General features: G+C 38.1%; 1 protein-coding gene across 11 annotated transcripts in view; it reads right to left on the reverse strand.

Moving 5' to 3' along the window:
• The window catches only part of UNC5D (unc-5 netrin receptor D), a 505,816-nt gene that overhangs the window by 7,900 nt on the left and 476,476 nt on the right, over positions 1-21,440 (reverse strand). For all 11 annotated transcript variants that reach the window (XM_074329674.1, XM_074329672.1, XM_074329673.1 and 8 more), the window contains 2 exons: positions 17,199-17,363; positions 10,216-10,394 (listed from right to left, as the gene is read on the reverse strand). In XM_074329674.1, coding sequence (XP_074185775.1) covers positions 10,216-10,394; positions 17,199-17,363 — 344 coding nt within the window. The remainder of the gene's footprint in view (positions 1-10,215; positions 10,395-17,198; positions 17,364-21,440) is intronic.

Here is a 21,440-nt window from a genome sequence, read left to right on the forward strand (position 1 = left end):
GCTAGTTGGTTACCAAATAGCATAAATATCAGGTTACTAGACATATTTTCCACTACATCTGAATCTTTAACCAAGAAAGGGAGAAGGCCAGCTTAAAAATGTTCTCTCTAGTATCTTTGTCTTTCATCTTCTCTTTCCTACTTTCTCCACCCCTACCACATCAGCCCTAGAATCAAATATCGTTAGTCATTTCTACAGTAATAAAAATGGCCAAGGAAACTTCTTTTGGGTAGTTGAAGTGATCCTACTTTCTCTTATTTAAAAACTTGTTTTGAATATTGCCACTTCTTCCTGGTCATGTGGAGCTGTTTGTAGAGAAAGTTGTTGTATCAGGTAGAGAAATTGGTACACCCCAACTGGTGCTCAGGCAGAATACAAACTAGAGAAACAGCTGAGAAAGAGGCAAACAGAGAGTAGGTCTGAGTGGGCTCGGGGTGTGTGTGACAATCTCTTTCCATGAAATTTATGAGAATAATGACCATGAACATACATTTGTTCCTGGCATGTAAATGATAATTTATGCTCTCTGTTTCAAAAAGAAAAAAAATAATGCCAGAAAACATGAGAATAAAAGCAGCACAGATTTCTCATCATGTTACTGAGAGCTTATATTTTGTACCTGCGGTTGAACAACGATGAACTCGTTAGTGTCCTATGAATGTGACGAGAATCCTAAAGTGTCACCCCAATGTTCCACTTTATTCTATAGCAGCAGTTAATAAGCTATTTCTGTAAAGGGCCAGATAATAAATATGTTTTACTTTAGGAGACACATATGGTATCTACAGCACAAGTAAATTCTGCCATGGTAGTGTGAAATCAGCCATCGAGAGTACATAAGTGAATGAGCATGTCTGTGTTCCAATAAAACTTTATTTAGAGACACTGAAATGTGAATGTCATACAGTTTTCACATGTCACACAATATTACTTTCTTTGGGTTTTTCTTTCGTGATCATTTAAAAATGCAAAACCCATTTTAGACCCTGGACTTCACAGCAGCAGGTTGTGGGCCAGATTTGGCCTGAAGGCCATAGTGCTGGTCCCCATCCAACACTGTCTTAAAACCCAACCTAGATTTCCAGAAGTAGTAGCAATTTGAGAGATTAAGCTACACTTTTTGTTTTGTACTACATTTGAAAATAAGAACCTAGAGGGTCAACATTGCTACATCCCAGAGCTACATGTTCTGCTTCAAACCCTCTGAGAGCTGTTCGGGATCTTTGACATTTCAAGAGATGAGAGGAAGACCTGGCCATAAAAACATAATAATAATACTCTAGGAGAGGCACACCCAATATGTTTTGTGGGTTGTAATGAATCTTTTTCCCAAGACAGTATTTTAAAACATCATAAATCCACGGTGTTATAAATACATCTGCCTAGAGGAAGAGGAGCAGAGTGGAGAATGACTCCTGCCAGCCATTTAGTTCTGAAAAGCCCTGATGTGTAGACTAGGCACCAAGGGTTAAAGGAAACTAAGTGATCAAAAATGGCAGAAATATAATTCTCATTTGGCACAGGTCTCTGAACATATTGGAACAGTGAAATGTGTTCCCCAAAGCATGTTTCAGATTTATTACCTGAATTTGTTTAAGGACGCTTGCTCAGCATAACACACACAAATCTCAAATTCCACTTAATTTTAGTAGATACATATAGGAACATATCAGCCTTATTAAAAATGATTCAATAAGCTTTGTGATAAACAGACATCCTATTAAACTAACTATATTCACCTATTTATACCAGAATAATTAATATATAAAAGACCCTAAATCCTAACGAAATAGGCTATTCCTCAAATACAGTTAAATTACTTTACTGCTTGCATGGGTACAGATGCATTACGATTTTTTGAAAATTGGTACACCATATATTCATTTGGTTATCTTCAAACCACGCTTTTGAAATTATTCTGATCCTAATCTACGGGACCCATTTCTCTTCATAATTATGCTGGTGCCTTTGGACACAAGCAAGTAGGTGCACACACAATTCAGGGAGTATTGCTAATACTAGAAAGTAGAATTCATAGCAATAGTTTTAAGCAATGTCCTGAATATCTTTGAGATTTGTATATATAAATGAGAACATTTAGCAAACACAGTAGTCCTGAAATTCAGGTGAAAGCCTTTAAATAAAACTTTTTTTCCCCCCCTTTCTCTTTGAAACATGTTTAAAGAAGTGAATGTCTGCTCTCAGATGCTTCGAATTGTTACTTTTTTATGCACTGAACTTTGGGGAAACTTTTTGTCATAGCCTTTTCAAATTCTGATTGAGGAAATTTCTAAAAATAATATATTTTTTTGTGGTGTCACAAAGATGCTGTATGCAATGCAGGTAAGATTATCTACTCCGTACATTTTAGGAATTTACTTAGAATCATTGTAAGTCTTCAGTTCAATTTATTTGTCGTAAGCCCTATAGACTCAATGACTTTAACTCTTCCTTTGGAACCTTCACTGAAAGAGTACAGATAAACTGTAAAAAACACATGCTAAGATAGTGGAATAGATTTATCCATGCAAGTTCATTGAGTAGTAATGGTTTATTAAGTTTAATTTCATTAGTTGAGCCTACATGCTTTCTATTCACCTGAGTTCCTGAGGGTTTGTTTTATTACCTCAATTAATTGTATCTGTCTGAGATTTCTCTATCTCATTCCTGATCCCCAGATAAAATCCCATGCTTTATGTGGAAACCAGGGAAGAACTAGGAACATGAATTTTTATCTTAATGATTTCACTACCTAGACACAGGCCAACTTATAATGTTGTACATGGATCACAAACTGAATTTTTATAGAGACCCTTCAGTTTTCAAAATACATCTTCAAACTAATGACCGTGTTAAACTAATAATGGAAATTCGGTTAGATTTGAGGGTTTTTAGAAACAGCTACTGTGCCGTCTGTTTCCTTCTTTGGGGACAAACAGGAGGGGAAAATTGATGGACCATGATAACATTCTGTCATATAAAGTCTTTATAGACTATTGTAACACAGGGCTAATTTTATGAAAAGAAACATGTCTAGGTGTCTAGTCAATGAGAATTTGTAGATACCACCCTTTCTTTAGTACTTGAAAGCAGTATTCAAATGCAAGAGTCTTAGGGAATAGTAACATCCAAGTCCTCAGTTAATAGAGATTAGAAAATAGTAATGGAAGAAGGCACAGATCTGAGAAATGCACTGAAGAGCTACCAAAGGCACATTGCACTTCTAGCTGGATTTTTGCCTAACTTAGTGTTCTTAGTTCTATCAGACTGTTCTGGCCTATAAGTGTTTCCTTTCCATTCTGGATCCCACATAACAAAGCTTTTATTTTAGTTATTCAGAACTATATTGCCTGGGGCCAACATACCTATTTGCAAGCTGTATGCTCATCTTGTGACTAATTGTGAGAATGAATTCCCCACTAAAATATAGCAGGGGACCTCATTTGCGCTGCAGCGTAATATCCTTAGCATTGATGATACCTCATACCAAGTACCATAATTTCATTCAGAAGTTAGGCTCTCACATGACAATTTCAAGTAGAAGGGAGTACTTATACCTGTAACATGAAGCCTGTAAGTTTGTTTATATTCTACAAACCGTTGCAATTTACATCTAAGTCTACTTTTTTTTTTTTAGACATTAAAAAGCATATTTAAAAATCTTCTTTCTGAGTGGTACAAAAATTGAAAATTAAGTTTAGCTGCTGATAATAAATTAGGAAATATCATTTTAAGAATAGTGCATAATCCTACTGCATAGTACCAAGTAGGAAATTGAGACATAGTCATAATGAAAAAAAAATATTAATGTCCCAGCTATCATCCTAATTGTCTCATTTAATGAAAGCCTCTAATGGGACCAAAACCAACTCTCCATATGGTTCTTCATATGCAAATAGAAGACAAAAACAAAAACAAAACATTTATTCTGAAAGGTAGTAATTGGACACACCATACACATTTGGCCCATTCATCAAGCTTTCATCTACAAACTTCAATCTCACTGGGTACTCAACAAACAGCAAAGGAGCAATCAGGATAAAGCAAGTCAGTGTTCCATTATTTAAGAATATGCACAAAATGTGCACCATAATGTCTATTGCTCTCTTGTGCCTTCAAATGAAAGAAAGCTGGTATGGAGAACCTAAAAGGAAAGAATACAGGCAACTGAAAACACGCTGAGTACCACTTTGTCTTGCCCTAAGAGTGGTGACTTAATTCTTTTAGGCCAATTAATTTGGTAATAAAATTCCCCTCATAGTTCTTCCTTTTGCCAATTCCATTATCTTGTCCTTGAAAGGAAACAGCAAAGATTCTTTCTTCTTTGGAAATGTATCGAAAACCCTGGAGCTTGCAGGACCACCTATGAGTTACCAAATGAAAATAAAGCCAATTGCAGACCCTGTTTTCAATTCTCCAGTTTCATTGCTGACAGGATAAGCCTATCAAATTTTCATATTTGGAAATGAAAGGCATCGGAAACTATCAAATCAAATCTCTACTTTTCTTTGAATTGGGGTATATCATGGAAAAATAGGCTTCATTTAAATTAATTTTCTACTTCAATAACCTTGAGACATTTTCAAGCATTTTCAGGGTGATACAGAATGACCACCATTTGTTCCAAGAGGAAAGACCACTGTGCTAATCCTGAATGAGAGAAGGGTGAAATATTTAGACTTCTCCCTTTGCAAAATACTCAATATGTGTTTGAATAAAACCTCAAAAATAATTGAAGGGAAATAGTTAATCACTTAAAGTGTGCTCCAATAAATTAGGTATAATCATTGCTATAATTTCATTTTCTCAAATTACGAAAACATCATATTCAGACATCCTGACATCGTCAGCTTTTCTAGTACTGCTTGAGATAGCACTTGTGAAAGGGGATCATTTAGACTATAAAGGGGACATAGCATGTCCATCTTTTCTGAAAACTATATTAGCTTAAAGGAGGAAAACTTATTCCATCAAAGACCAGCACAAATTCTCCCCTTGCTTAGAAGGAACACAATGCCCTGTGTCATCACCCCCTGGGGTTTACAGTGGGAGCAAGACGTTGGTTCTCCTGGAGGAACATAAAAGCTACTTTTCTATATTGCTTTTAGGTTGGACACCTGACACTTACAAACCATATACAGCTTCTTCATAGCTGAATTTGTCCCAGGGCTGTCTGTTTTCACTTTGTATTAGTGGGTAGTTTCATGAGTCATTGAGTTTAGTGGAATGAAGCCCAAATACCCACCACTTTGCTGTGCTGGGTCTCTCTGGCCTCACTGTAAAGGCTCTTTCGATTTCAGACCCTGCATAAGTCAGAACCAGAAAATCGGATTTGAGCTTTGTCATATCTTGCCTCCAATGACCTATGTAATGCTAGCTATCCCCCTATGTATTCATTCTCCTTGAAAGAGTCATGAAGGCTGTTTTTTGGAAATGGGAGCCTCACATCCATTTTTACATTTAAAGGTTAAGAACGTATTTTTTAGCCTCTAGCTTGGAGAACCAGGAAAGCTTAGTTTGGTGTAATCATAGTAAATGCCAAAACACAGGAATGAAAATATCCAGTCTTAAGGATATTTTCTAAGGACTGAGCGACCATCCTTAGTTGAAGCAGGCATTCTCCATCCATTTCCTCATCGTCTTCTCTCTTTCTCCTCCCTTCTTCCTTTACCCAAAAGAAAGTTGGCGCTGGGACTATTCTACTTCTAGTGAATTCTCAAAAATTATTCAGAGCTAGATTAATAAGCTGCCTTGTGACCTTCGTCTGTCCTCTCCCACTGCCCCCTGGCCATTTCACTGTTCCTGTGCATCCAATTAAGAGTGTGGACAGAGGGAATGAAAGGATATGGCTTTAATGTGAGACAATTCTGTTTCTCATTAGAGATCCTCTTAAAAGGTTTGATGGAAAAACAAGTTATTATAGTCCTGCTTATCTGCCATGAGTTTTGAAGAATTTCATTTGTTCATGGTTTCTTCATTACCCGTGAATACTAACATCTAAAATACATTTGACCTATTTTGACCAGTTGACCAGTAAGAAATATGTTTCTCTGGAAGTGCTTAAAATTTTCAAATAAGTATACTATTATAAAAAATATTAATAAGATGCAATTTGTCTGTTATTTCCTATTTTGGAATCCTTTCTTCCATTTCATTTCAGCTGCTCCCCCTCTATCCAGCCTCTCATATCTCATGCACTTCATCCAGCATCTGTTCCCATAGTAACTTGGTCAAGCTGGCTGTTTTCACAAGGGTTTCGGGAATATGAAAATCATGAGGCCTAAAAAAAGAATGACCTAATGGTATTCGGTACTATCTATGACCTGAGAGAAAAGACAGGAAGTCTCCACAATGTCAGCCATGTAACTTGTTTTCTTTTGAGGCCAACTTTCAAAATCCTTTGATGTTTATTCATATCAGTTCTATTTATTAGGAGGCAAGTTTTTAAGGTCAAGTATGCTATCCAGTGAAAAAGGTCATGTCATTCACTTAAAAACATTTATTGAATTTCCCCTAAGTAGATATGTTTAACTGTAATTTTTAAAAAATTTAAAAAGTATCTAAAAAATACAAAGAGCTATGGAAGTGTAGAGATGGGAGAATACTTCTAGCTGAAGTAGTTAGTTTCCAATATTATTTGTTTAGTCCTCAGCAATGCTCCCCACCACCTACTCCTGTGTAATCAATTCTTTATTTCTGAGCCCTACCCACCTATCAGTCACATGTGGCCAAGAACACTGAAGTGAAGAGTTATTGCACCTGAATTTATAGAATAAACGTGCAATTTCAGCTTTGAAATGAAGCAAGTATGGGCTCTGAGTAATGGTCAAAGTTTGCTCACAGAATCTATGATTCAACTTATCTATGACATACTTTGCTAGGCTGTGGAGTTTATTTAGCATAATCCACATGCCAGGCAAGTTGCAAGGCCACCTGTGTTGCCACCTTACAGCACACACCACTGACATTTCTTACATTCTCATGGATTGCTGAGCCTTTCACTTTATATTCCATGTCTTTTCTCTCCTATTCAGACCTAAGTAGAAACTTGTTTGGCAAAAAAGCAGGTTATCGTTGATGACATTTGCATTTACCAAAAGGAGGGTAAGAGAATATTTTCTCTGGCAAGAAAATAAAAGCCAATGTTTCCCTCCTCTTCCTTTGCAAACTCCCCCTTCATGATTTGAAGGCTGTTGCTTTATAGCTTTTTAAAAGGAAGGGAAGAGTTAGGTAGAAGTGTTGTCACGAAATCAAAGTAGATAAATTCCCTGAATAGAAGGACTGTCTATGTGATTTGGGCTCATCCTTCTCATGTGATCCCAGGGTTGATGAAATCTCAAGTACAGAACAGCTTTCTTACCCAATACTATTGGCCTATCGACAGTATCAGATTTTTGTGTTTTAACACACATTGAAAATTATTTCTATACTATGTTATTTGTAACCATAAGAGGGCATGACCAATGATTTGGGATTACACAAAAGGAAGTTGTGATAAATTACGTCTGAAAACCCCCTTCATCTATGTCACATGTTTCTTCCCATGTAGAAGAAGATATATTTCTGGTCCAATAATGAAAACATGAAAGGAACCCAACAATTTCTGGAAAACGAGAATGAGCTAACATGGTGCAAGGTGGTTTTCAGTAGTCTTTCTCTTGTTCTACTTCTCTGAATGCCTTGGGGGCCATCTCTGCTGGAACCACACTGTCCTGTGCCCCTTTTCCCAAGAAGCTTAGATGCAGAGCAGAAGGGAGAAGCCTTCGCTCCAGGTGTTACTCTGACTGAAGCAATAAAATCCTGTGGAAGTTTGACTAAGTGAGGGCAGACTCATTTAAATGAGGGGTAGCAAACTATTACAGGCCAGATATGGGTCATTGCCTGTTTTAGTAAATAAAGCTTATTGGAACACAGCTATGCCTATTTGTTTATGCATTTTTCTCTGGCTGATTCACACTACAGAAGCAGAGCTGAATAGTTGCTGAGTAGTTGCAACAGCTCCCATATGGCCTAAATAATTTACTATCTGGTTTGCTGACCCCTAGTTTAAATCATTCTTACTCCATAATTAGACCACTTTTAAAGACTTAAGCTAGAGAATAAAGAGGAGAGTGGGAAATGCCATTCACTACAATTGAATATCTTAACTACATTAGATCTAAAGATAGAAACAGATTGCATGTATTTGTGCTATTCTAATATGCTATTAATTGTGAACTTTTCAAAGGGAGTAACTCACATTTATTGCAACTTGACACGTTCTGGGCACCATGTTAGAAACTTTCCATAAAGTAGGTCGTTATGTCAAGGAAATTTAGGCTTGGCTGGAGAAGGGATCTTAGGGAAAAACAAAAGCAAGCAAACAGGCACACCAAGTTTTATGACCTGGACACTGGCGGGGGCAGTGTGCTCCTGTGTAGCCATTACTGCTCATTAGAGCTCAGAGACAAAAGGATGTTAGCTATAGTCTCTCAGTTTGAAATGCATCTTCCCTACTTTGTAAGGTCAGAAACTGATGACTTTGGAGGCACTCATTGTAGTTCTCTTCCATATACTGTAAATGGAGGATAAAATAAAACAAGGCAGGAAGATGTGTACGTTCGTTCAGCAATTTACTGACAACATCCATGGGTGCATAGAGAGTTTGTGGCAGTTATTTTCTTATAAATGGTGAATTAAAACATCATAAAATGCTATAGCCAGAATGGACTAGAAAGTTCACGTAGTTCAAATTCTATGAATTACATTTGTAGAAAAGAAATAGGGATGATCGGTGATTGTTTAGGCAGACTAGTACTGGTTGTAGAACCAGGAGTGCCCTGCAGATCTTTTGAGTCCCTGCCCAGTGTTCTTTTTAAACTAGATTCTGTTCTCTGAGTTACTTTTTCATTCTCGTCCTGATACTGATCAGAAAGTGAACTTCTCATAGTCATGCTGTTTATATATTATAAGCAAGACATTCTTTTTCAAAGTTGCTGGGAAATATTCAAATTATTTTTTTCCTGTACACTCATTCAGTTTTGTATTCTTTCATTTTTAATATATGTCTTTTCAAGAGTATGTCTATTCTTTTTGGGCCTGCCTGTCTCTGTAAATTCCATTTTTTTCTTGCAGCAACGTCTCCTCTCTCACTTTTCCACTCTGAGCCTGACTGCTTTCTAGTTGGACCATTCGCTCTTGGATTCTGGATCCCCTTTGAAATAGGGAAGAGCATTATATTTTTTTCTTGGCAGACCTCTACCCTCCATTGCAGAGAAGAAAGAATCAGGTAGGACAGCTGTGAAAATAAAGAACGAAATATAGAACGGAAATGACTGAGCAAGCCAAACAGTAAGAAAATAAGGCTTTGCCTCAAAAGAAAAAAACAAAAGTCCCAAGAAAAGGAAAATAAGATGGTCTGGCAAAACTGTTCTCTTTTCTATTCATTCTGAGGCATGCCAAGTGAGTTAGGGAGAGAGGAGATATTATTGGTCAGTGCCTTCTCCCTGTACTCGTTATCCATCAAGTGGAGCTAAAACCTGCCTCCCTCGCACTGCTGCTCTGGATAGCATCCCTCCTGCTGCTTCTCATCTAACGGAATAAAGACCATTATGAATCTCTCTATTCTACTCTCAACTCAACCATAATGTTAGCACAGCAATGAGCAGTGCCAGCTTAAGCAGCAGACTCATCCACGGCACCTATGCAAACTTTTGCTTGTTCAATGCCCTCTGCCTTCGGACTCGAGAATCATCATCCTCAAACCTCTTTTTTTATATTGAGACACCCACTTCTGGAGACTGAGCATGTCCTCATTAAGAGTGCAATCATGCTTATGGTTACTGGATGGTAAGGAGGAGGTTTGAGAAACTTCTTTATTTCTGTATCTGTGGCTCAAGACTGTGCTGGGATCCCTCGCAAGCACCAAGATGATATAGTTTACCTCCCCCCCCCACACACACACACATTTGGTGGCCCAGCTAGCAAACCTGGAGATAGGACCAGGACCAAGGTAGGACTTTTCCATAATGTCCCCAAAGGCAAAGTATGTTGGCAGGAAATGCCACTCACAGTGTCATATTCTTGCCTTTGTCCCAGTTACTTAGCTGAACCTCACTTAAAATATGGCCAAAGGAATCAGGTATTAGAGCCTGGAAATAATAAGGATACACCCAACTCACTTCATTTTTCACAGCTCATTGAGGAAAATTCTCTTTCAGAAGTTGCCCCAATTACCTGTTGATGCTGTTTTTCTGTGCTAACATCTGCCAGTCCTTGCCTTTGGCATTGGGGGTATCAAATGTAGCACAGATCCGCTGTCTGATGGAGTAGGGGATTTTGAAGGCTTTAGGGCCAGTCTGTGCAGGAAAAGTACTGTCCTCTTGTGCAAAGAAAGTGATGGTTTCTCTTTCACTCTAAAACAAAATAAGGAAAGCATGATCAGATCCAAGTGGAAGCAGTACTGATCAACTCTTATTTCTTAAGAAAATCTATGCAAACACACATGCACAAAATGCTTGCCTATTGTGATGGACTCTATAAAATATATTGACAAGTTCCCCTCTCTTCCAAAATAGTAAATGACTTCTCAGTAGCCTAGTAAATCGTGTACTGGAGATTTATAACAGTCTCTTCCACTCAGAGGAGTCATAATCATCAGCTTCCTACAACTAAAGAGATACCAGGTGAGAGCAGATTTACTGTTTTTTTCCTTCGGAAATAGATGTAGGATCAGTAGGAAGAAGCTACCAAATGACAGATTTCAGTTCAATGTAAGGAATGACCCTCTGATAGAGCTGACCGAAGAGGAATGGGCTGATCGAAGAGGCTGCCTGGGAAGCCACTTGTCAGAAAAGCTACAAAGGGGAACTGACTGTATGTTGATCATCTTCAAGTTTACGTTTCCCCCCATCCTACAGTTGTCTGTGATTCTATTGTAAATATTTTGGTCTTGTTTCAGAATTAAATTGCTTTTATAAAATATGAGCCAGCCATGAGTCAGTGATGAGATCTAGAGTAGTCTGTGCGGTGGTGTAGGCTGGAAGGCTCCTGCCTGCTGTCTGCCCACTATGCTGCTGATTTCGTGTTGTCCAGTGAGCATCTGTTATCTCAGTACTTCATAGCAATTAGGTCATCATATCCATCATGAAATCACACAGAAATAGGTTAGACTGGAGGGGTGGCTGGTAAGTTTATGTGGGCTAACCAAATTTCAAGGCCTGAAAAGTATTTGATTGATTTACTCCTATGATTATGCTCTGTTACAAGACAAAAGGGGTTCTACAGATGTAATTAAGGTTCCTAAACAATCGACTATGAATTGATCAAGAGAAGGTTTTCCTGGGTGGATCTGACCTAATCGGGTTGCCCTAAAAAGAGAGAAGAGGCAGCTCTGATCTGGAGGCATCTCTCCTGCTGTCCGGGAAGAAAATAAGCAGCCATGCTGTAAACTGCCTATGGGAGGGAAGATGGGAAATAAGCTAGGACTTGAGGGTGCCCCTTAGGAGCTGAGAGTGACAGCTGTCTAAGAGCCAGCAAGGAAATGGGGACTTCAGTCCTATAGCTGTAAGAAACAGAATTTTGTCAACAACCTACATAAGCTTAGAAAAAGACTCTGAGCTCCTTCCTGCTGAGAACACATCCCCAGCCACCACCTTGATCTCAGCCTGGAGAGACTGCCAAGCCTAGACTTTTGATCTATAAAAAATGTGAGACCATATATGGGAGTTGTTTTAAGCTGTTAAATTTATGATACATTTGTTATACAGAAAAAGAGAGCTAATATAAAGGGAAATTAAAATATAATTTGTGATTGGGTTAGGTGACTACCTAGGACTGTTGAAACCCCAAGAAACTGTCCTTTGTGTTAGGAACTCATCGTCTTGTGTGGTCCTTCAAGTCATCACACGCTTTTTCTGAACTGTCCTGTGACACTGCCCTGATTTTACAAATCATTACACATCTTTCTACTGAGGGCACCACAGCCATGGTGGCCCTTATTATTTGGGGCCCAGGCTCACACAGTTATCAACCTTCAGAGTTGATGAGTGTTATGACCTCAAAAACTTAGTTGAGGAAACTGGTTCATGCAGAGGTTTTATTAATGACTAATAATGTGTTTTGTATTTCTGTAACCAGTTAGCACAGTTACATTTTGAGGGCTGTCATTTGGAAACAATGCCTTAACCCAGCATTTCTAAAAGGGTATCTCAGAAGATGATCCAAGAAAGAACAGCCCCATGGTCAAATATCTTAGAGAAATGCTGCATATTATATCTTCCTTTTGGAAAATCAAAGCTCATATTATCACATTAAGTAGATTCTACTTACTGATTTTAGTTCCATTCCCTGGAATATTATTAAATAATGCTCATCAAAATTCTTCCTGTATTTGAGGGTAGCATGGGGCTATAGAAAAAGCATGGCTTTCAGAATCAGAGTGTGAGTTTATACTTTTAGCTTAGTGACTTTCGATGCTACATGACTTCTCTCGGCCTCAATTTCCTAATCAGTCTTTTGGAATTTTCTGTAGACTCCACAGAAATTATGAAAATTGATAGTAACTCAGGTGGTTTGTGACAAAGCTAAAACTAAAATTCTGATATCCTGATACCTACACTAGGACTCATTTCACTATATCACCCTGCTTTAATACAAATACTAAAAAATCCACTGAGCAGGGTGGGTAAGAAAAATGCTCTCTGAGTGATATTAGCATTATGCTTCAGGAATTAAGAGTAAGGAGGGCTTCATGGAGGAGGCATTCGAGTTGGCCTTGAAGGATGGGTAGCTATTGATTGAATAGAAATTGAGTAGATAAGTGGTTATTTCAGACTGAGTGGAGAATTTTTTTCTGATATAGAGGGTGATTATAAAATAAACCAACTCAGGCCTCTTACTGAATAAAATAGGTTACAAGATATATCACTTCTTTTTTTTTTTATAGTGGTTTGTAAAATTTCTTCTAGCCTTTAACAATGCAAATCAAGTAGGAATGGTTTCCTTAGGTATTCCCTGACTTAAGGAAGGGTAATGTCCTTAAAAAGGATGGTAGAAACCAGAGATAACTGAAAAAAAGGAATTCTATGCAATTATATGGCAGTTATTATAAAAAAGACACCAAAGCATGTTAACACATGAAAAGGTGGCTTGCCAATAAAAGTGAAAACATTGACAGTATCCTTGCCGAAAAACTGCAGTAGACAGAAAACTGGCTTTTGGAAACCCTCATGGCACCTATGAATTCACCACATCCACCAAACTCTGTCTTTACTGTTGGCAGAAGAAAGACCACCTTGATACATAAAGTCTTCAGAAAAAATTGGACAAAATGGTACAATTTGAAGGTGATAAAATATTATATGAGACTAATTCTAAAAATAAGTATTTTTTCTATTTACTACGCTTAATAAATTGGTCCCCATTTCCCTCGTAAAGTTTCCAAATTTAAATATTTTCCATGCATAAGGATGACACTTTATGTAACATTTATGATGCATTCTAAAAGACATCTGGGCCAAGTAATAAGAATCCTTACTACATTCTCTGATTGTTTAAATATTCAGAGGAACAGTAGATTTTCATGCTCTGCACATCTGAGATAAGCAGCTGCTACATGGTTAGCTTGGGAGTTGTAAATCAATGAGAAATTCCAGGTATTCTATTTTGTAACAGACAAATCATCTCTAACTTTCCCCACTTTTGGAAGAAAGATAAGAGAAATTGCTTGAAGGTAAAATAGTTACATGCAAGATTCCCATTTAAGTTGTTTCTACAAAAAATAGATTCTTCAATAATATTAATAAGGAATGATGAAATAAATCACTTGGGGATTCTTCCCTTCTCTTCAATATTAGCAAAATTATTTTGCTTCCATCTACAATTTGCAGATAGGTGATACTGATGATTTATAGAGTATCAATTGCTGATAATCATGAGGTAATTGACTTGGCTTAAATTTAAGGAGAACCAACCTGCTCCTAAAGATTAACACAATTAACCACTCTAAAGAACAGAAAAGATATGTTATCTTGTTCACTGAAATAATTCTTAAGTGCAAAAGTGATATGAATGATTGTATTTATTTGGTAGATAAGAGGCATGGAGGAATATGATGGATGTGAGATTAAACATAAAGAACCAAATGTCTTTGACAAGAATAATCACTGCATTGATTTAGATATTTAAAATCAATGTTATTTTATATACATAATTATATATATATATATATATATATATATATATATATATATATATATATATATATATATAAAGTCTCTTTTATGTCTCATGGTTCCATTGTTAAATTTGTGAAATAGTGACAGACATCAAGACAAATTATTAAAGTAAGGTAGAAAGTGCACAACTATGCAAAATTTTTTTTGCAGGGGGGCATTAAAATATATTCCAAAGACATCTGTTGAAAGCTTCAAAAGTTTCTTGAAGCATGCACCACAAAAACTAGATCATTTTTAGGGAGAAGAGGATGGTTTTTATTCAGCACTTCTATCACCAGATGTATGTTCTCGCCAGAAGTGAGATAATCCTAGGGTTGGAAGGACCTAGAGTGATTATTCAATCAAGACATCTCTTGGCAGGCGGATCTATATGTAGGAAGTTTATTCTATTTTTGAAGATCTACAGAATGATTCTAGCCCATTACACACATAGTTCCATCTCAGCCTCCCACAGTCTTAAGGAAAGAACTTCCTGATTTTCATATACTTTCATACTCAAAGACAGTTGTTGGTGCTGTGATGTTTGTCCCTAGTGCTTAAGCCCCAAAAGAGAAGGCTTCTATTACAGACAAAACCCACAGTTAGGTCTGATAAATTAGACCTCATTGACTGTGATCCTGAAGTAGCGTAGTATGGAAATCCGGACTTTGATCTTGAAGTCAGGTATCTCAGTTGGGAACTTTGATTAGCTCTATAATTTTGGACAAGAAGTTGGACCTCTTTGAGATGGTTATGTCATGTAAATTCTTATCCTACAATACGAATCCACAGAGTTGTGATGCTTATACATGAAAGCACATGACACGGTACCTGAAATATGGCTTTCCAAAGTCATTAATTTTCTTCTGACATAGAAAAATTATAACAAATTAGATTTACCTAAGAAGTAAACCTTATTCCAAAGAGATGGAGATGTACTGGGCCAAATTCCAGCAGGAACCTTTGAAGCAATTAATAAAATGATCCTTACAGGATCAAAAGGGTTCATAAAGCTTCTAAAATGCAGCAGCCAACAAATTGGATGACTGTAGTCCAACATTGAATATCTAAGTATTATTCTCATACTTGCCTCCTTTTATCAAGATATACAGTGATGTTAACTTCTTCGAGGCATTTCAAAGTGATTGTAAACTTTGTAAAGCATTAGAAAAGGAATTGGAGAGTAAAGGCTAAGATTATGTTTATGAGCTCATTTTCCTTTCAAGCACTTCAAGAATTTATTTAAGCAAGAGCAAAGGCACCAGGATGTATCAGCCGTGTCACATTCCTTTTACATAACTATCCTGTAATAGCGGAAGTTGAGCCTCAATATCAGAGTGTCTTCAAAAAATAAAAACCTTTAAACATGGAGTTCTTTTGTTGACCTGTTAAGAGACATTTAGGTCAGTCTTCATCAGAAACATCTTACGACCTGCCTTTTCCTGCTTGCTTCTGAATGCCAGAAGGAAAATCTTGGATTTTCCTTTCATTTTTATTTCAAAACTCTCCTACAATTTTTAACTTTACTTTGAAATGTATTGTGTTAAATATGCCATGACTCTTTAAGAAGGAGACTCTAAAAATATCCTATCCTAGGTTTCTGGATATACCTTCCCCATCAAAACTACTTTAGCACAGAATGCTAATTAGTGATAATGAACGCAAATACTGTATAAACATGTCAGTTAAGACAGCTATCAATTTTTGAGGCACAGTCCTTTGGAAAGCCATCCGCTCTTCAGAGAAAACTACTTGGGAAATTAGAAATACTCATGTTGCATAAACAATGAATTGAAATAGGGATGGAGGGAAGTGATAATGCTACAAGGCTACAAGTTTTCAAAGAAAAAAAAATGCTGACACTGAGTTGTATGTATACAAAATGAGTTAAACCTTCTGCCAAGCCAAAATGAATAAATATGTATTATTTTTATATTTATACATATATATGTGTGTCTGTATATGTGTCTATATGTGTCTATACAGACACACACACACTCACTCACTCACTCCATAGGTGAATAATAAAATATCTGCGCTTTTCTAAGCTAACCAGGGGTTACTTTAGAGTTGCTATACAGAAGCATCACATGCCTCCCCTGATTCTACTTCTCAGCTACTCTTGCCCCTCACATAACCATTCATAAGGGAATGCCATTGTCTACTCTGTAAGCTCAAATTCATGAAGTCAGTCAGAATCATGGCAAAGATGAGGTATGATTTTGCAAATTTCTCAAGTGAATTCTCCTTTGACTCCCATTCTATATCTGCCCTTCAATAGTGATATGACCTCAGACAAGGTCCTTGCCCTCTTTGCACTTCTGTTTCCTTACTTTGTAGGATGAGATTAATATCTACTGCATCTTACATTATTATATTGATGAATCTATATTTAATGGAAATTGAGATGTGCGGACCCTGAGCCTGGAGGGTCTGAGAATCTGTAAGACGAGAAGCCAAGACCCTTAAGCTGAAATACATATATGGGGCCATTGACTTCTGGAAAACTAGTCAGAACCAGCAGAAAACTGGCCAGTAGTAACCTTGTGCCTCTTTATGTCACGTGTCTCAATTGTACCATCAGCAAATAATAAATTTTAGCTAATATTCCAAGTCTGCCATGGACTATTAGAGTGTTTATGGTTTTGTGTGTAAAAAGCCCTCTATCAGTTTCTATCCCAAAGGTCCCTTCACAGAGCCTAAGTGCTGATAGGTGGAGTTTCCCTGCAGCCTGAGAAAGTTTATTTTCCCTTATCAGTAAGGAGGATGAAAAGACTTGATGAATGACAATGAGAGTGACAAGGTGATAATCAGTTTTCAAAATGTAGAGTTGCCAGAGAATGGAAAGGCCAAAGGAAATGATTTGTTCAGCCATGAATGAGGATGAGAAGAATGAGTGCATGTTGAAGCTCTTTTGTGCTGTATGAACAGCATGGCTGTAATAGGTATATTCTTATGGCCCTTTAGAAACGGGAGCAAGTGACCTGTAGACCAGGGACTCACCTCTAGGATTGATGTCTGCACTTGGAGGATCTGTTCATGGCCTTTGAGCTGCCGGATGCAGATTTTGCAGGACAGCTGGGTGGTGGTGGGCGTGTAACGCTCCAGGGAGAAGGCACAGTGCAGGGGCTGCCGGTTACTGCACCACACGCGGGAGAACGGGACTTCCTGCAGGGAGACAGGGAGAGAGAAGGCTGTGGTGTACAGAGCCTGGCTGATATAAGCAGAGACCAGGAGAGACCTGATAGCAATAATGATGGTGGTGAGGATGACGATTGCACCAGACATAATTGCCTAAGCGACTTGCTGGAATCGTTGTAGAAATAATGTTCCAGCATCTGCCAAGTAGCACAAAAGTAATTAATGTCAATTTCAACTGATAATATTTGTATATCCAAGCCACACTGTAAGAGCTCAGATTTCAGTTGTTGACACACACAATTAGTAAGAATGCCATCAAATATGAATCATCATGTTTTTCCTCTAAAAACAATTATTCTTAGAACACTCCTATGGCCCATCCTTCTGCCTATGCCTGGGGGTAGGAGGATATCTTCTCACTTAAATGAAAATTGTGCTAAAGAATTGACTCACAAGGATTTGCCCCCACGCCACAAAATCATACTGAACTGTGCAAACAGAACATAATATTGCTAATGTATCCAGCCTAAAAATTATACTTATGGCAAAATCACACACATATACACACATCCGAGAAAGACACAACACACCGGGCCTCCCCAGAGCACTCCAGTTTGCCACCTCCTCATTCAGTTCATCCATTCCTCAATTCTGTATGGTGTCTGCCCATGATAAGACAATGTACTAGATCAACAATAAGAAATAAAATTAAATTAGGTCAGTCCCCATTCTCAAGGGCCTTACAGACAATGGAGTGGCAAAATAAATTTTTACTAAACGAGGAGGGAAATTATAAAATCGACAAAGATCACTTTTTTCCCCAATACCAGTTAGTGTTTGCCACTGAATGGGCCATGCTCAGGCACATGGCTTTACAACAGTGTGAAGTGGAGGTCAGTCATTCTGACCTCTGAGGTCAGATGATATTCTGAGGCAGAATATCAGAAATTGACATTCTTTCATCTACTAAAAAGTCTCTGATTCCTAGTCAAACCAGGCTGGGTCCTTGGCAATGACCATGTATGTTTAGCAATATTCATCCTCACTTTTTTCTTTTACTCCTTTGGTTAATTTGCACTTTTACCTGTTGCCATAAATATACTTTTCTCTGATACTAACATTGAAAGGTGATAAAAAGATATATCAAGTCTGGAAGTTTGATACTCTGAAGTGTGACTGGTGATGAAGCCAGCATGAGTTATAAGACCGAGGGCCGTGATTAAAATATAGTCTACTCACTTTGCGGAACTATGAATTACCTAGTTATTCCTGAACTCTATTGTACACAGTTTGTTTTCTAACTTGGATACTTCTGGGTGGGGGGTATAGCAAGGAGGGATGGAATTTAGATTGTTGCACACTTGAGAAGAAGAGAGTCAGCTTTAGAGAGTATGAGAAAACAAACTTGGGCATTAACCCCTACCACACTTCCCAGCAATGAATATAAGGGCTTTGTGATTTTGCTTTATTTGTTTGTTCTTAATACCGAATCAAGGGGAAGGCAGTAGACCTTTTTCTCAAGAAGTAGAAACAAGGACTCAGAGAAGGGCTATGTGTGTGACACTATGTGGTGTTTCATTGACTTTATTCTTGTGCGAGATGTGGGCTGTTAGGATGCAACACTGTCTTTAGGGGAGGATGCTCAGTTCTCACCTTCATGGCAGGGGCTTGAAGCCTGAAAACTACCTTGCACAGACTTACTTGCCTGCAGAGTTCACATTTCTGTTCTGCCAATGCTGGACTTGGATGGTAGAGGAGGAGACGAAGCCATCACTGCCCCCCTCACATCAGAAAGCAGGCCCACAGACTTCAGCTGTCAGCACATGTGAGGCTTGCAGGGGTATCTGGCCATTCCCCTGAGAACCATCTGCTACAGTGCTACTTCCTGAAATTCCTGAATTTGCTGGCTTCCTAATATCATTAGTAGCTCTCTCTGAGTCTGACTCTACCAAGGCTTTCTACAGGTTCTGTAAGCACATCACTCCCTTGATGTATTTCTCCTTTGGAATATCTTGAGTGGTTGGTGTTTTCATGACCAAAACAATTCTGATGAAACTCCAGTGGATTTGAAGAAGTCCTTTTAGAGACTGATATAAGCTGGATAACACTAAAAGGTGCTACTACTGTGTTCCACAGGGAGGCTATCCTCTTCTAAGGGAAACACTGGGGGAAGCAGTAAGCTAATGGTCACCAAGGAAGCTCTTGGCTGGCACACAGCTTATTTATACCACCAGTAAGACAGCACAGGTCCATTCTTCCTAGACAGTGAGTTTTACTTGTGATCTCTTCTCCTTCCCTCCTGGTAGTAGACATGCAGCAGAGGGCACTTCTGATTGGTGCGGCCTCCCAGGAATGTTTAGAGGAAGTCATTTTCCCTAAGTCACTAAAAAATGACTTTGCACCTGCACCATATTCTACCCCAGATAAAAGAAGTAATACGTATTTACAAGTTCTGCCTTTTCTCCTTGTTGTCCAATCTAACTCATTTCATGCTTCTCCGTTCTAGCCTTCTCAATTTTGTAAAGCATGAGTAACCCTTACTTCATATCTCAGCCTCACAACACTTCTTTCTCTGTCTGCTGAACTCTACAAGGTCCCGTCTGCTCTCCTATGCCCAACTGCCATCTCTCTGTGGAGGACTCCACTAGGTACAACTCTGGTATTTATTTCATTTCTATCTGTCACTGGTATTATATACTCAATCACGATAGATCATTTTATTTGGCTTTTACTTTCTCTGGAAACTCTACCTTTTGAAATCTGATTATCACCATCTCACTCTCATTAGCATTCTTCTAAAATTTTCCTATTTGCGTTAGTGATGCTCTTCTCTCATCTTATTATAGCCAACTGTAGTAACCTAGTCCACCAGTCTGCCCGCTTCAGCCTGTACTACACAGAGTAAATGAGGTGGTTAGCGCTTCACTGAAGAGGGAAACAGAAAGTGATTGATGTTCTTCAGGAAACAGCACCGTGGTCTCTCTTATACCTCTAATAATGAGTAGGGGACACTGATGTGACCAGATCACCTTTCATTACAAGATTTTTTTTGTCTGGGGGTGATGAGAATGGCCCTGTGGTGCTTGCTATGTTAAACTAAGTTCCCTGCCTGGCCCACAAGGGCTTTCATCATCTATAGCCCTATCCTTACTCTCTCCATTTTCATGTTAATAGCCTTCAAATGAACCTTCATCTCCAAGGTAAATGTTTACAGAGTTAACTTTTGAACTATCCCCTTCAATGAAAGTAACATAGGGCTCAGTGGTTAATAGGTGGTTTTGCCTAACTAAGCTAGGTAAGGAAGTTTTGCTCTAAAGCTAAAAATTGAGTCATGACAGTGTTTATAACTTTCTGGACTGCAGCGCCAAATAAAGCTAAATTCAAGGTCCAGCTCGAATAAACCTATTTATCTGTAGTGCATTGGAACCCTTGGCAAAGCTTACCCTCTTCCCCAGTGACACTGACCTAACCATTTATTGAAAAGTGTCTTCTCTGGTATCACTGCTAAATTTCTTACATTTTCTCTGAAAACACTGGAAGAAAGGAAAGAGCGTAATGCCCACTGCAGAAATAATATTTCATTGCAGAAAGATGTAAGAATCAGCACACACACAGACACACACAAATCTTTTGTTTTTCTATTCCACTGCACACAATCAAAACATTTAAAAAATCTGATTTTAAGACAGTATCAGAATGTGTTTTTTGTTGACTTGAGTAGCAGCTGCCAATAGTGCTCAACAAAACACTTAAAAATAATAGAATTAGAAGCACTGTGATTAGTGTGTTTTTCAGGGCAATCATCACTGCTTTCATTTATTCAAAAAAAAAAAAAAAAAAAAAAAACCACACAAAAAAAACCCCACAAAACACCAAGATTCTCACTGAGCTGTGGAAAGTAATATAGGAGGACAAAGTGTAGCAAAGTTATGGGTATTTAAAGAATTCCGGAAATGTTTTCATTTTGATTCCCATTATAATTACGTTCCTAGCAGATGGAGAGAATGTAAATCACATCCTAGCAGGAGACAGACACTGGGTTCTCCAAGATACATAGCATGCTGAAAAGACAGCTGCTTTTATCACAGGGAGGTGATACCCTGA

The sequence above is a fragment of the Rhinolophus sinicus genome, linkage group LG04 (assembly GCF_036562045.2).
Source record: "Rhinolophus sinicus isolate RSC01 linkage group LG04, ASM3656204v1, whole genome shotgun sequence".
Classification (NCBI taxonomy): domain Eukaryota; kingdom Metazoa; phylum Chordata; class Mammalia; order Chiroptera; family Rhinolophidae; genus Rhinolophus; species Rhinolophus sinicus.